Below are 16,940 nucleotides of genomic sequence, written 5' to 3' on the forward strand. Positions count from 1 at the left end.
ATGGAAAAGTATACATAAAATATATAAAATTGACAAGTTAAAGTTATTTTCACACACATATTTAAATATATTTTTATTGATTTCAGAGAGGAAGGGAGAGGGAGGGAGAGAGAGAAAGAAACATCAATGGCAAGAATCATTGATGGGCTGCCCCCTGCACACCCTCTACTGGGGATCAAGCATACAACCAGGCATGTGCCCTGACCAGGAATCGTTCATAGGCCGATGCTCAAATACTGAGCCACACTAGTGGAGCTGCACACTTATATTGAAGAAACTTTGCACTCGAAGTTCTTGAGTGTTCTTTGTAGCCCATTTTTTCTGAGATTTTAAAACAACAACCAAGAAACAAACACCTCTATTTACCATTGATGCAGTAGAGTTTTTAGATTTAACACCATATTAAGAAGGATCCAGATGATCACTCTTCTATAACACACAGGTTTGCTGTAGCTCTGCGGCACTTATTCAAAGCTGGCTCCTAACAAAATCATGTGTTCCTATTTCCCACTCAGCGTAAGAGCTTGTGGCCTTGGTCAGACATGTTCCTTCCATCATGGTTATTTATTTTAGTGAAGAAACTCAGTTCTCCAGTGTACTTTGAAAATATGACTGTCTTCTATTACAAAAAAGGTCAAATGCTATTCCTTAGGTGATATTTCCTTAATCCATAGACTACATCTCATTCTTAAAAGAGAAGTCGTTTGAGTGATAATCAGGCAATACTTTATCCATGTATTGTTAATGGTTTCAATAAATTAGGCTGGACTTTGTGTTTGGGCTTTTTAGTTTCCTTTTAGCTTATATTTGGATTTTTAGTGCCATACACTTCTTATATTGCCTGTTCTTGCAAGTATGAATTTTCATACTTTTTCTTGTCTGACTCTAATATCCAGGTACAAAGTATATGATCATGCTTTGATATTTTTTATTAAGACTTAGATAATTCAAACTAATGTGAATATAAAGTTTGAAAAAATTTAAATTTGATACTTCAGTGACCAAAGCAAAGAACATTAGAATGATGGTGTCTCCTTAATCTATGCTTTGTTCCATTTTAATGTAGTGTCATTTTTGGTGTGAAGATGCAAGTGCCACAGTTGTAAGAGTTGGAAAATATTCCACAGAATGCCAGACAAGGGAGGCTGTGGAAATCCTCCACCAGCAATTCAATAAGTTTATCACGCCTTCAGTGCCTCAGCAAGAAGAAAAGATTCAGGAAATCAGTGACCTCGCTCAGCGATTATATGGTGGGTTCTCTCTCTCCCTCTTTTTTTAAGGATTTCAAAAGTGTTTTAATAATTCCATAAAGCTTTCCCCCCTCATATATGAAAGAGAAAACTTATTTGAGGCCATGACTACCTAAAGGCATAAGTGTGAATATTTTTCTAATGTATTTCACGTGGTTTTACATGAAATATTTTTTCTTTATTGTTGAAAGTGTTACAGATGTCTCCTTCTTTTCCCCAGTGAGTCCTTCTAGCCTGCACCCTCCCCCAGCCCCAGGCCTTTCACCACACTATTGTCTATGTCCATGGGTTGTGCATATATGCAAACCAGTTCCTTGGTTAATTGGTGAGATCTCTTTTAAAATATGCCATGACTTCCCATGAAACAAACCTATGCTGAACCTAATCTAGCAGAAAGCAGAGGGTCACAAGTCCTCATGGTCCTCTCTACACCAACCTATTCAGGGAAAAGGCTCAGGATAAGAGCTCACAACCATCAAAAGTAAACACTGGGGAAGAGAGGATGGAACTTCTTTCTGCAGATGAAGCTTGAGATTTTTAACTACCTCATGTAAACCTCCTTCTCCGTCCTCCTCTCTCCCCATCCTTGCTGCCCATCTCCAGGGTAATTCCAGAGTAATAAAACTGGACAATACTCAGCTTTTGTAGACCAAAAAAAAAATCTAATTTCCACTAGTGTGATTCCTTGAAAAACATACAAATTTCCCATGATACTTTAACTAAGTATCAAGCTAAGACTAGAGTCTACAGCCTTCTCATTTCTATGACAGTTATGGTTTGTGGACATAAGAAAGATGGAAAATTTTCTCTTGCCTTCCTCTCACTCGTGGAGTAAATGGGAAAACTAAAATGATCATCTCATGGGTTCTTCTTTCCTCTTCTCCATGACTAGGAGAGGTAAGTTGTTAGCTCTACTCTCTGAGAAGTCCTTCTAGCCAAATGAGGCTCCCATTTAAGATGTCCCCTGGATAATGACAGTCCATGAGAGCAGAGAGGAATGTTTCATCAATTCCCAGACATTATTAACTGAGACCAAGACTTACTCCCAGTGACCAGGCAAATTCATCCCCCAAAGAAGATCGCAACAGGTGGTACAACATGCTTCGTTTGGATGCCCACAGCTGCTGCCAGATGGGGATTTTCTCTTATTACATGAAGCACACTCACTGTCCATGGACTGACCTAAAGATTTGTAGAACAATAGATACTGCACTAACTAATATTAAATTGTTGTGAATGAATTGTTAATGATTTTCCAAAGGAAAAGAATAGAAACATCAAAATAATTAAATACAGATTGAAAAATTAATGAAAACTAATATGATGTCACATTCTTACTGTTGTTATTCTATGAGTTGCACCAAAAATTTTGGAGGCACTCTGTCCTCATAGCATTGTATATGTTTTCTTCTAGTATTATATTTTTTACACTGCAGCATAATTTCCTTTTTATTTGTCTTTTCTACTGACCACAAGCTCATTGAGGGCATGGGAAGTATATTTTATCACTGTATTTCAGTGCCCATTCAGTTTTAGTACACAGTGAGTACTCATAAAGACCCACCCCTCCCAGCATGCATGATTCTGTATCCTGCTTTGTTTTATATTCCTGCCCCTTATTACCAACTCACTTTTATATAGTTATTTATCTGTTTTCTGCCTTTCCTTACCAGACTGTAAACTCTTTGAGAGAAGGGATTTTGCCTGTTAGTTCACTGCTTCATGGTACATACTAAGTGCTTAACAAATATGTGATGAATAAATGAATCATTGAAAGAACAGCATGAGTCTTTTCCTGTTAAATTTGGAAGTTATGCATTTTTAAAAATTTGCATCAAGTTAGATACTTTAGGACTATTAAATCATCTACTCTTTTTAAAAAAATATTTTATTGATTTTTTACAGGGAGGAAGGGAGAGGATAGAGAGTTAGAAACATCGATGAGAGAGAAACATCGATCAGCTGCCTTCCTGCAACCCACCCCCCCACCCCCACTGGGATACAGAGAGCAAGGGGAGGGATAGTTAGAAACATCGATGAGAGAGAAACATCGATAAGCTGCCTCCTGCACACCTCCCACTGGGGATGTGCCTGCAACCAAGGTACATGCCCTTGACTGGAATCAAACCTGGGACCCCTCAGTCCCCAGGCCGACGCTCTATCCACTGAGCCAAACCAGATAAGGCTAAATCATTTACTCTTGCAGGTCGCCCAAACATTACTGAACCCAGAATTTTAATGCAAGTAAATTTATCCAAAGATTTTTGAGTACCTATTAAGTACTAGGAGTTCTAACCAATATAAAGACAAATAAAACCTAGCTCCTTCATTCAAGAATCCATGGTCAGCTTAGAAATCATGATAAGGTAAATACAGTAAGGGAGGTATAAAGTGTGTCTATTAGTTCAGGCTGCCATAGCAACATGCCACAGACTGGGTGGCTTAAACAACAGGAATTTATTTCCCCCAGTTCTGGTGGCTGGGGGTGTAAGATCAAGGTCCTGACAGGGTTGGTCTCTCCTCAGGCTTCTTTCCTTGGCTTGCAGATGGCCACCCCTTGCTGCCTCTTCACATGGACACTCCTCTGTGCACACACACCCCTATTGTCTCTTCCTGTTCTTATAAGGACACTAGTCATATTGGTTTAGGACCCTTAATGGCCTCTTTTTAACTTAATTACCACTTTGAAAACCTTATCTTCAAATAGGGTTACATTCTGAGATACTGGGGATTGGGACTACAGCATGTGAATTTGGGGAGGAACACATTTCAGCCCATAATGATGTGCAGTACAGTTCAGCCTAAACTTTGGATTCTAGTAGAGCAGGATTGAATCCCTGGTCCTCCAGTTATTGTCTGGGTTACCAGAAGAGGCTCTTTTGAGTCTCAGACTCTTCATTTATAAAATACAAGAGAACCTACTTGAGGGGGATTACATTAGATAATGCATATGAAGTGCCTATGCACTCACTATGTGGTAGACATGTTCATTATTCCAATCGGGAGAGATTAAATGCATTTGGGAAAGATAAAAAACATTTTCACAAAGATGTTGCCACTTAAGGTAGAGCTTGAAAGGTAGGTAGGGTTTTGACAGTGGAAATGGAATGGGGGAATGGCATTCCCAGTACAGGAAAGAATGCCCAGTGGCTGTGAGGAAAGAGTTTCTTGTTCAGTTTGGCCAGAGATGAAATATGTGAGAGAATTAAGGTGATAAACATTTGAGAGAGGCAAGTTAAACCCATATTATTGAGGGCCTTGAATGCATACTCTCTAGGTACTGAAGAACCACTGAACCTTCTGAATTGGGTAAAACTGATTGGAATTCTGCTTTAAGAATATTAATATAGCAACATTATTTAGGTTACATAAAAGAGACATGATACAGTAAATGTAAGCATTTTTCTAGAATACCTGGTTCTCAAAAATGCCTTTATTTATTTATCTGTTTAGCACATATTTTATTAAGCAGTTACTATCTACCAGACCTTACACCAGACACTGGGGAGATGAATTAAAACCTGTTTTGTTTTTCTGCCAAGGATTTGACTTTTAAAGATAGTTTTATTCCTTCTCCTTTCCAGGTTTTGAAGAAGGGCAGAAATGTACTGAAAAAATTGTGGCAAAACATAAAGAGGTTCTTGAATCTATTACTGAATTATGCAGCTCTCTCACAGAGCTTGAAGAAAAGCTGAAGGTAATGTCTTCTCAGAATATGTATGTTCAAGTGGTATAAATAAAAATGTGTTCATCAGGTGTCTTCTGGTGCAAAGGTGTTCTAAGGGAAATTCTCAAGGGACATAGTGTACGCATTTGTTTCACCCTTTTCTAACAATTATTTGGGTGTTTCTGATAATTCTGTTTCTTTTTCATCACTGCAGAGAAAACACATTGTTGAGAATGAGGGCTAAGCACAATTAAGGTGTCTCGTTTACATTTTCATGGATCATATCCTAAAGGGTAAATGTGCCCCATTAAAATCAAACTAAAGTCTGCATTAAGTAACCTTATGTTTTTATTCATAAATAATGAACGTAAGTTTTTATTTTCTCTCCAGATTGTGGCGCAAGAGAAAATAAAAATAAAACTATGTTTTAGGTATTATGTTCATTGAACTATTAACTTCACAAAAATATTAAACTAATCATTAGCATTATTCATAGATAAGAAAATCACTGCTATTTTGATTACTATGGCCTTGTAGTATAGTTTGGTATCAGGTAGCGTAATTCCTTCAACTATGTTCTTTTTTCTCCAGATTGATGTGACTAAACAAGGTCTTTTGTAGTTCCATATAAATTTTTGGAATATTTGTTCTAGTTCTGGGAAATGTGCTATTGGTGTCTTGATAGGAATTGCATTGAATCTATAGATTGCTTTGGGTAGTATGGACTTTTTAATGATGTTAATTCTTCCTACCCGTGAACACAGTATATGCTTCCACTTATTTGTATCTTCTTCAATTTCTTTCTTCAGTGTCTTATAATTTTCTGAGTACAGGTCTTCTACATCCTTGGTTAAATTTATTCCTAGATATTTTATTTTATTTTTTGATGCAATAGTAAATGGGATTGTTTTCTTAGTTTCCCTTTCTGATAGTTCATTATTGGTGTATAAAAATGCAGCTGATAATGCAGATTGGTGCAGCCACTGTGGAAAGCAGTATGGAATTACCTGTGCTTCTATAGTCATTATAAGTTCCTATCTCACTGGTCTGCTACCCCCACATTCCCAGGTCTCCTGCTTCTAAACTTTTACTTCAAACACATGACCTTCTATCTCTGTTTCTCCGAATCTTACCATCTCTCATAGGCAAAGCCAAACACTGCCTCCTCCACATCACCTTCCTTAGGTGTCACTTCCTCTGGTCTCTCCTAGCATTGTGTTTTTTCCTGGCACAATCACTAATATAACTACCATTACCATCCCTAACTCACCTGCCTGTTATATCTGAGGAAATGCTATGGCTCTCTTCAGTATAGCACCCACACATTTGCACTATATTTTGCCTAAAGCAGCTTCTCCAGAAAGGGTTTTGATATTTATAGTAAAAACTCAAAGATTAGTACAGAGAAGAATCATTCTATAGCTCAGAAAGGTTGGATCAGGTGGTAAAAATGAGGAGGGGCCTTTCTGGCAAGAGAAACCGGCATCAGTATTGCCCTCAGGAGTTGGAGCCTGAATAAAAGCTTGTCAGAGAACGCTTCCTAGCACTTACAGATGTTTGCATGAGAAGCCTCAATGACTCGTTTTTATGCTTGATACTATGGCTCATTTTAGGAGCTATTAAAAAGTAGGCCCAGGCATCCCTGTCAGGGCTGAACTAGTGATAATAATCCTTTCTATTTGTATAGCAATTTCAGATTTACAAAGAATTTTCATACATAATTACATCAGTGATTTCCAAATAACCTTGCAATGGAGCTAGGGCAAATGTGTTTGTTTGTTTGTTTGTTTATTTGTTTGTTTGTTTCAGAGGGAAGCTCAGAGAGGTTGAAAGTGCTTTCCTGGGCTCCCAGTCAGTAGTGGTGGACCTGGAATTTGAACTTAGATATGATTAAGATCTAATGTTCTTTCTACAACAGCTGCCATTTGGAATTAGGTATCAAGTGTGTACTAATGCAGAGTGACCTGTAATACAAACTAGTTTAGATTTTAGAATTGAGGCTAAAGCTGAATATCCCCCAAAATGTGTCCCCCCGAATCCTCAGTGTAGAATGTGTGCTTTGATGGGCATGCCTATTTCTTGAAGGCTCATGCAATGACCATGTTCCAGGTGGAACAGAGAACCTTCTGTTGCAGTAGAATCATCATTCTAAACTGGTGTTGTCACTTGTGTACCCGTGTCTTTTCCCACCTTCACCAAGTCCTCTCAGCCCTCACACTGGCTCCATAGCAGTTTGCAAACCCCCTCAACCTCCATGACTAAGGCAGAACCCCATGAAATGCAGGAGCAAGATATTGTCCTTTGTTCTCAATTGTGTGTATTTTTTAACATTCAGTGATATTTCCTCCCTCTTTTCATGAGTCTCGCAAGCATTTTGCTTAAGTTCTCTGGATATCCTGCTTTTTGCTACACCAGAAATCCTTAATCATTTCTGCCTCATGGCTGCTCCCCCAGACTCTCCTAATGGTTTAAATTGCAGCATGCAATCACACCTTTCTCTCAGGAATGCTCCTGCAGGTGCATTCTGTTGTAACAATGACTGTTTTTTTTTTTTCCTTCTGGGCCTTTGAACAACCAATTTTTATTGGCAATGAACTTTATCAAAGGAATGAGGAGGGGAACTGTGAACTTGGAGGGGTAATTTCATCAATCTTATGGGAGGACATCAGTCTGGTGTGGAGTATATTCACTAAAAGGTTGCAAGTGGCCTTTTGTCTTTGAAGTGATTATTATATGGCACTGTCCCTCCAACTTTTCTGGCCCAGGCGCTCACTAACTATCACTTTGTACAGCAGGGAGATGCTTTAAAGATGAATCTGAGTTTGGAAGACTTCCATGATGATTGCATTGACCTTCTGAAAGAACCAGTGAGAAGTAAGCAGACAGTTTTCAATGAAGAAATGAATAAGGTAAAGAAAATTGTGTAGCCTTGGCTACTCATTATTTCTGTTTTGATGTTCAAGGCATTGTGCATTGCAAAAAAAAAAGAAAAGTGTATTGAAGCCTTCTTATCTATATGGATCAAGTCTCCCGATGTAAATGCAATGCGAGTACCCTCATCCCTTACTGCCTTTCTACCCCCTAGTTAGTCCTTTTGCTCAATGCTCTTTCCTTGAGTCCCTCCTAATGAATACTAGAACCATAGCATTTTACATTGACATTGAGGTAGCCATTTAAACACCATACTGTCACCCCAAACCATTTCTATTTCTCTCATCTTTAGCTGCCTCTTTAATTGTCTTTTCAATCCCAACGTCAGATTTTATTTCTCCCACTTTATGATGCCACCAAGCTATGATTTTATTGTTTATAGTACCATTAGAAAACCTTAATATATGAAATCAGATAGTATCTTGTTCCCAGAGAATCTGCCTTTAATATATTTCCAGGCACTAAAATATAGAATCCAACTGAAGTATGAAAACTAAACTATTTAGGGAAATGTTTAGATTACTTTAAGTCCTATGCATTACAGATAAATTAAGCATGTAGCAAAAACTGCAAATACCCACAGAATGCAAATGTGTCATGATATCAAATGTATTATTTAAATCACATCATTATGGGTTTCGGCATAAGTTGCTCACTCTCTATTCATAGCTGCTGGACTATAATTACCTCCGGACTCTTTGCTTTGCCAAGTTGCTTGCTCCCTCTGTTCTCCCCCTCCCAAGAAACTCAACTAACAAGCAGAATCAACACTATTCTCAACTACCCCAAATTAATAAATAATATTTCTTGTGACCTGAGACTTAAAAAAAAGAAAAATCTCCCTAATTGTTGTGCACATTTCATGAAAACAAAACAAAACAAAACAAAACAGTTGTTTCCTCGGAATTAATACAGTTCTCAGAGCTTGTTTATATGTCCTTTTCCATGGGTTAAATGTACGTGAAGATCTAGTTTCACTGCAGCGGGAAGGCCGGGGAGGGTTGGGGGGCAGGAGGTAGGGGGGTAAGAGATCAACTAAAGGACTTGTATGCATGCATATAAGCATAACCAGTGGACATAAGACATTGGGGGATAGGGGAGGCTAGGGGACTGTCTAGGGCGGGGGGGATAAAATGGACACATATGTAATACCCTTTGTAATACTTTAAGCAATAAAAAAAAAAAGATCTAGTTTCATTATATAGCCACCAGACAATACGAACCATTAAGCAAGCTGCCTTTTTTGATGGGGTGACCCTGGTTCTTCTCTGAGGCAAACCTTGGACAACTTGTTGGATCCTAATCTTATATCTTAGCCTTTGGTTACTCTGATTGGTCTAAATCAGGGTTATTCAACCTTAGTACTAAAGACATTTTGGCCCAAAGCATTCTGCTTTATAGGCTGTTTGGCAGCAGTCCTGGCTTCTATTCTGAATGCCAGTAGTAGTCTCCCCCACCCCACCAGTTGTGACAACCAAAAGTGCCTATAGAAATTGCCAAACATCTTCTGGGGAGCAACATCACTCTTGATTGAACTCTATTAGTTAAAGTAATAAAAAATAACATTAAATGTATCACATTTTCTTAATTGAGTTTCTAAAACATACTAAATCCAACACCATACTTTTGTAATTCTGCACATTTTTCTACATTGTCAACCACACACATTTACGAAGATTAGAAATGAAAGTTATTGCTACCAAACCAAGACATAGTAAAAAATGATTTTTCCTGCTATTATTTTGCTTGGAAGAAGAGTTAAAGAAATAAATTCCTTTCAATAGAAAAAAGAGATTTACCTTCATTCAAAAGTCATTTTTATTTGCATATAAAGTAAAAGATACGATCATTAGTTATTTAGGATAAAAGTGAAGGCCCACAATTACAGCTGTCAAGAACCCTCATTGGCATGATTTCATGTATAACATTCAGTACAATTGGTACAGAAAGCAAAATTAAAGGCAGTAGCAATCTTCACTTTTAAATATCACAATCACATTTACCCTCTGACTGTCTCTATCACTTATATTATAGGTCAGATGTAATGACTCCCCAAAGCACCATGTGGGCAGATAATAAGAAGCAACACATTAAAAGGTTGTTGAGGTATCACTAAGTTCAATTCTAATACCTGAAAATTGTGTTGATCTTCCTTGGGAAATGATAGAAGTCAGAACAATTCCACCAACATATCACAAGAATACATTAATCACAAGATTTTCTCCTGGAGATAGTAAAAGTGCTTCTCATTTTTCTGACCCAAAAATGCAGCAGGTGGAATTGGGCAATTCAGTAAATGCAATGCTCATTGCACTGCTAACAGATTAGTGATGGTATTTTAACCTCAAGGTGAAGACCGAAGCTAAATCCACAATAATATGTGAAAACTCCTAAGATTAAATGGAGATGCAGAGTATTAAGAGACTCGCCTAAAGTCACAGAACTGTTCAGTAGAAGATGAAGGCTTGCCATGCCAGCAATTAGAGTTATAGAATTCTAGTGCTAGAAGGGATTTAACAATCATCTGATCAAATCTCATTTTACAGTTGAGGAAACTGAGGCCAAAAGAGTTGATATATTTTGCCCTCCAAAAATCACAGCAAAGTAGTGTCAGAACTGGGCAGGCAGCCCAGTTCTTCTGAATTTCAGCCATGTAACTCTTTCCACAAGACCAGAGGGAGCTCCAAGGAACTGTTGCATATAAGTAAGCTGTTTTGTAATGATACTGTAGATTCCTATGCCAAACCTTTCCCCTCTTTGCATTCATCTGTTTGCATGATGGTTAATAAAGCAGCAGCATGGAATTACTTTTATAGCAAACAGTTCAGTGGAGTGCTCTTATCAGCCTGGGTGAGGACACTCCCTGGACCCTCCTCCTCTAATCCTGATCCCTCAGTAGGCAGGGGGAGATGATCTTGAGACACTTGCTTTGGAAAAAATTTGGGAAGAAGACAAAGTGTTGTTCACCACCTTCAGTTCTCTTTTATCTTGTTCACTCCAAGTGCCCAAAGGTGCCAAGTCAACTCCTTGGCTGCCCAAAGACCCTTCCAAAGTCCCAGAAATGCCTTTCATAGACCAAGCCCTATGTTTAATGTCTTTTTTTCCTACCACTTCTTACTTAGCTTCATTTAATTGTACTTAGCCCAAGATAAGATTGAGATATTTTGGAAGGTAAAGTCTTGTGGTGTTTCCTTAAATTTACCACAGAGATGGCTTCCCACTCTATATACTTTGAGGATTGGTGTTATACTCTTTGGTAGATGTAGAATATCATTGTATTCTGTATTCATTTTGTTTGGCAATGATTAGAAATCCAAGTGATTATGTTTATCAATGGAAATGAAAGTTCAGAAATCCTGACAAAATATCTGAGGCTATAGATTTAGGGTTATTAAATAAAATTTAACTGGTCATTAGATGTGAAAGTGGGTGAGATCTTTGAGGGGAAAATATATAGAGAATATTACAGAATGTAAAGACAAGATCATTTGTTATTCATATATTTAGAAGTTGGGAAAAGAGAAAGAAATCAACAAAAAAGACAAAGAGCAACCAAGGCTGTAAGAGAAACACATTGAGAATGGGATGTGTTATAGTGAATTAGATCAATTGCCCAGCCTTTTTGCCAGAATTAATCAGGTTGATGCAAATATGCCCTACCTGTGCTGAAATATATAGATTAACTACCTTTTTGTAGAAATACACACATGTACACACACTCTCACACTGTTTCTACTGTCAGAAAAAAAACAGTTTCATGGTGGGGAAATATGAAAAAAAAGTTGGTATATGTGAATGTTGGGGAACCATTATCATAAAGGAAAACTAGTAGATCCAGGAATGTATAACTCAGATTTAGAAGGAATGTTTATAAAATTCATAATGATTTAGAGACTGAAAGCTTATTTGCATTTGAAATTAAGGCAGAAATGCCAAAAGCCAACATGCTTTGCTCAGAAAAACTTGTATTAAACTCATCTTATTTTTCTTTTTGAGATGATTATTTACTGGGCAGTTCTAGACTAGTGCCATAGACAAAATTTATTATGGTTTCAGGAAGTCATTTGATAAACACACTCATGTTATCTCTTTTAAGTGGGAAAATGTGAGTTGAATGAGAGTTTGGTCTGTTGATAATTGTACCCAAGTGTCAAGTAGTTCATCAACGTCACCCTGGAAGACAGCTTTCCTTGCCTGGGGTAGACATCTAGCCTTGTCCTAACCTATGCAGGGTTCAACATTTTTATCAATGATATTAATGGTCAGAGAAAGTACGAGATTTTAGTTGTTTAAAAACTCGGTATAAATTCATAGTCCCATGTGGTTCTTACAAAAACAAAAAAATAGTACAATCACTTTAATAAAAGCATACATAGATCAAAGAGATAATTTGGTTGCCTCCCATTCTGGAAAGTAAATGAATCCTGGAAATAAACATATTTAGAGGGAATATTAATAACTTGAAAAGTTTCAAAAAAAAGATTTGAGAAAAATCTCTTTCTATTATTGCCAGAAGTTATCAGGTAGTGTTATTTTCTGCAGAAAGTAATTTTTATGCTTTAGGAGTTGTAGGGAGTGAAAAATAATACTCTTGGATTGCCTTTTTGAGTTTGGCACAGTCTGAGAGGGAGACTCAGCAGTCAGGAATCAGTAACCAGTAAAAGCTGGATTGGAGGACACGACTGGGACTTATGTAGAGGGTTTCCCAAAACTTCATCTCCGATTTAGACATTTTTGTCTACCCAGCCACTTGGGTGCATAGCTAGACAACCACAGGCTTCCTGTCCAGGGGTTTTTCATGCCTTATAGCCAATGTAAACGCACCCATTTGGTGGAAGGCAGATCTGAAACCAAGAACATCAAAGAGAGAGCCGCGATTGTTGGGTCTCTTCTACTAAACCTGCAATTAGGTAAGTCAGTTCCTCTCCAGGAGGGATTGAGGAGTCGGAAGACTGGCCTGGACTTTTATTCAAGTTTCCCTCCTAAATTTTTTGAAAATTTTCACACATTTTAAAAACATTATTCTTTCTGGAGAGCCATAGGTTACTCAAAGAAGTCATTAAAGAGTTGCCTGCCCCTGGGTAATCCTTAGATCAACAAATGTCTCTGCTTCCCTGTGAAGCAGGTCATAGCAGTTGGACCAGGACCTCCAGAAGGTGGTCAGGATGATGAAAGTTCAAAGACAGAGACAGAGGGGCTGTGGGACCAGTTCTCCCAATGGTAAAGGGCTGTTTTAAGAGGAGAGCAGACGGACATCTCTGCTACTCCAGGAGGCCAGTATCCATTGGTGGGTACTGAGAGATGGCAGCTCTTTGCTAAATATAGAAAGAGATTCTTAAGACAAGTAAAGCATAGAATTATCTCCAAAGAAAGCACCTTCAGGAAAAGTGTGCAAACAGAGGCTGCCAGATGGCATAGAGATTTTTAGACTGAATGGGAAGTTGGATCAATGTCCGTAAGAAAAGGAAGAAAAACATCCTACTTTCAGGAAAAGATAAAAAGAGGCAGAGGTAAGGTGTAGTGGGAAAACCAAAAAAAAGGGAGAGGCATTACCTACTGGGTATGTGTTTATTTATTTATTTTTTTAATTGAGGGACTTTTAGAACTCAGTTAGATGCAAAATGCAAACTTCTCTTAAATGGCTGAAGAAAACCACTTTCTCTAAGCTGGGTTTATGATTTCTCTGAAAACAAGTCATGTCTGTAGGCTAGTAGAAGAAGCATTGTCTTATTTTTACTTCTAACCTTCAACCTAAAAACACATTTGTTTCTCAAAACTCACTTATAAAGTATGTCAGGAGCAGGACTATGTGCCCAAATGAAGAACTCAAGGTCAAGACATGATATAAGTTTCTTATGTGCAAGCCGTAGCATTGGAACAAAACCAGTCATTGTTAATTAAGTAAAACATGCATCCAAAATGCTGAGGAAAGGCAAAGAAAGGAGTCTGTGTAAAACACGCTGGTTGGGATAGATGGGGTCCCTTTCAGCTTCACTGTTCTTTTGAGTCTGTGCCAAAGGGTATATTTGAGCCTCTTCTTAAAACAGAGATAGACGTGGATTAAGTGGGGAGAAGTAATAGAACCATGTGAGCAGTAGGTGCTGACTGGCACAACTTACGTTCCCACCTGGGACAGAAAGATGAGTGGCAGGTGTTCCTCTATTGTATCTTGGTGTTCTTCATTGTGAAAGGTCATAATGTGCGACGGTTCCATTAATATCTACATTCCCCACTAGGCTATCATCTCCATGAGGGCAGAGGCTGTATTGACTTTTACTCACCATTTCATCTCTCCGATGCCTAGCACAGTACCTAGTATACCACAGGCTCTCCGTAGATGTTTCTCAATGTGAGAATAGAACTCAGGGGCTCTAAGGAAATAAAACCAGCCATTAAAAATGACTAAGTCTCTAGCGTTGTCAAATTCATAGAGACAGAAAGTGGAAGGGGCTGGCGGGAGAGAGAATGGAGAACCTGTGTTTAAAGGGTTCAGAGTTTCACTTTGGAAAGATGAAAAAGTACTGGAGTTGATTGGTGTGATGGTTGCACAATAATATGAATGCATTTACTGCCACTTAACTGTACACTTAAAAATAGTTAAAATGGTAAATTTTATGTTATGTGTATTCTGCCACAATAAAAAATAAAACGAAAATAATGACTTTCCTGAGGAAGGAGGGGGGCTATTCTAGCGGAGTCTCAGAGCTCACCTAGCAGGGGAGCCTCTGATATGTAGGAGCGGGGTTCACGGGGAGTGTAGACAGATAAACTGACGCAGAATTTGCTGGTGAAAGGAGGCTCCTCAGGTTATGATTTGAAAAGACATTTATCCAGTCCAAGCGCTTCATTAGAGATGATAACTAGGCTGTTCTCTCTTCACAAGGTCGGTCTATCAAGTTTCACTCTGAGATGGGAGGTCAGTTTACTGATTCCTGTCATGGGATGGGTCTGTGCCCAGTTTAAATAGACAAGTGGTTTCAAGTTCTCTAATGCTTGAGCCAGGGCCCGCTTTACCTCGCTGTGGGTTTTCTCAAATCGTCTCTCTGAAGTTGAGTTTGAGGCCTGGAAAAAGAAATCCAATGACTAACCGAAAGCTTTGGCTTCTCTCTTTTGAAGGAGCAGGGGCAGGGGGCAGGCATTTTGCCCGTGGATGGAGCCGGTGAGGCTCAGCTACCCCAGGACCAGCCACGGCTCTCCTCTGGCCAAGAGCGCGGTGTCCAAGGCCTGCCCCTGCCTGCGGACACGCTTTCTGCAGAAGAACCTGAGTGTGTCTCTCCCGATGAGATCTCCTTGCCTCCACTGCCAGGGAGCCCCGATTCCCCGCTCGCACCGTCCGACATGGAGGTAGAAGAACATGCCAGCCCCTCCCGCAGCCTTCACAGGAGCAGCGACAGGATGCAGATGGGGGCCAGTGGTCCAGGGGAGGCCCAGGAGTGTGGCCTTCCTCCGCCTGCAGCTTTTGCCGATCCTTGCAATGATGAGAGAGAAACATTTTCAAGTCATTTTGAGAAGCCTTCCCCCCAGTTCAAAGCTGAGCCCCCGTTCACCTCCAGAGGGTTTCTGGAACAGAGCACAGCCAGCAGCAAAAGCCACGCTGACCATCCTGGGAGCATGCCGAGTGGAGTGCATGAGCGAGCTTGCCAGCAGCGCCCGCGGGCTCGGGAGAGTGTGCTAGAAACCCGGGAGGAAATGCATGCTGCTAATAACGGCACTAAAACCCGAGACAGGCTGCATGCTTCCCCCGACGCGCTCTCGGGCCTCGGGTTTCCATTAGGCCCCAGCCGGGTCTATCAGAGGCAAGTGGTTTCCCAGGAAGAGATTAAAAGTACATCCGCAAAGAACAGCGTGGTCAGCCTAGCTGGCCAGGCACCCAGTTTCTCCAGGCTCCAGTCTAATGTCACTGTCGTGGAAGGTTCTCCAGTGACTTTGGAAGTTGAAGTAACAGGATTTCCAGAGCCTACACTGACATGGTGGGTAGCCTACAATGACGAGCCTTAACCAGAAACAAATTGAACCACTGAGGGAGTCATTCATGGGCTCTAACGGACAGGGGCAGGGACCGCTGATTAATATTCGGCAGCACTGCAACTCTGCATGATGCAACCTCTCACCAGCCCCCAACTCTCAGCTTAGGAGCAGCATGGCTACTCCCTGAAGCAAAAAAAAGTAACCATATAAAATAACTTAACAAACTCCAAAAGCACTGCGACTTACTTCGGTGTGCTCTTTTTGTATCCATTTAACATTCCACATTTCTAAAGATGGTGAGTTGAGATGCTTTGCATAAGCGCGACATTTTCTTGGTTTAACATCCCTTACTCAATTAAAAAAAAACAAACCTATAAGAAGGTGGTTTTCCCCTTTTCTTTCATTTGCCTCTCTCAACTTCTTTCTCTTCCCAGCAGTCACTCATGTCACTTTTGCAGTCCTTGTTTGTTTCACTAAGATTTCTTTTTATACATTTCTTCAATGTGAGAGGTGGAATAAAAATATTTCTTTCACAGCTACTTGCAGTGACAGGTAATAAACCCATTTTTGAAAGGTGGTTCAATAACTGAGCTGTAAACAATATGATTTTACTCTGGAGACATTATTATTTCTTAGCCTATTTGTTTTAATAAGAGTAAACTGCAGAATACAGGTTTTGAATCACATACTGTTGTTATGAAAGCAGTTCTAGCTTTCTCAATACTTGGGTTACTTTTAAACATTTTAGAAAATTTTCAACCTTAAGCATATTTATTTAAGGACAAAGTTATAAATTTGTGGGAACGAGTTCATGTTTCTAAACTCTGATAAGTAAAATAGCATTTATTTATCATCATGTTTAAGTTGATATTAAGTGATCAGTTTCAGTAATTGTGGTACTTGAAGTGTGAGTCAGTTATCTAAAGAATTTATGAGAAAACTTTGGTTTCTCAGATTATTAAAAGAAATTGCACTTGTGTTACAGTGCAGCATTTATGCTTTTTGTTTTATTTTGTTGTTTTTACAATTGCATGGTTTTTTACAGATCAGGAATTTCATATTTATGAACTTAAAAGATATTTAATTCATCATTAAATATCAGTTTACCCCAAAGAAAAATGTTG

The 16,940-nt window shown here is 39.1% G+C and overlaps 2 protein-coding genes across 2 annotated transcripts in view; both read left to right on the forward strand.

Annotated features, from left to right (window-relative positions):
* The window catches only part of CCDC141 (coiled-coil domain containing 141), a 158,165-nt gene extending 141,239 nt beyond the window's left edge, over positions 1 to 16,926 (forward strand). The window contains exons 20-23 of the mRNA XM_081095260.1: positions 1,067 to 1,250; positions 4,835 to 4,947; positions 7,710 to 7,826; positions 14,965 to 16,926. Of these exons, the coding sequence (XP_080951386.1) occupies positions 1,067 to 1,250; positions 4,835 to 4,947; positions 7,710 to 7,826; positions 14,965 to 15,846 (1,296 nt within the window). The 3' untranslated portion in view covers positions 15,847 to 16,926. The remainder of the gene's footprint in view (positions 1 to 1,066; positions 1,251 to 4,834; positions 4,948 to 7,709; positions 7,827 to 14,964) is intronic.
* LOC308522075 (titin-like) overlaps positions 14,965 to 16,940 on the forward strand; it is a 308,401-nt gene continuing 306,425 nt past the window's right edge. The window contains 1 exon segment of the mRNA XM_081095258.1: positions 14,965 to 15,818. The gene's annotated coding sequence lies outside the window, so the exon portion shown is untranslated.

The sequence above is a fragment of the Myotis nattereri genome (genome assembly GCF_964212035.1).
Source record: "Myotis nattereri genome assembly, chromosome: 7".
NCBI classification, from domain to species: Eukaryota; Metazoa; Chordata; class Mammalia; order Chiroptera; family Vespertilionidae; genus Myotis; species Myotis nattereri.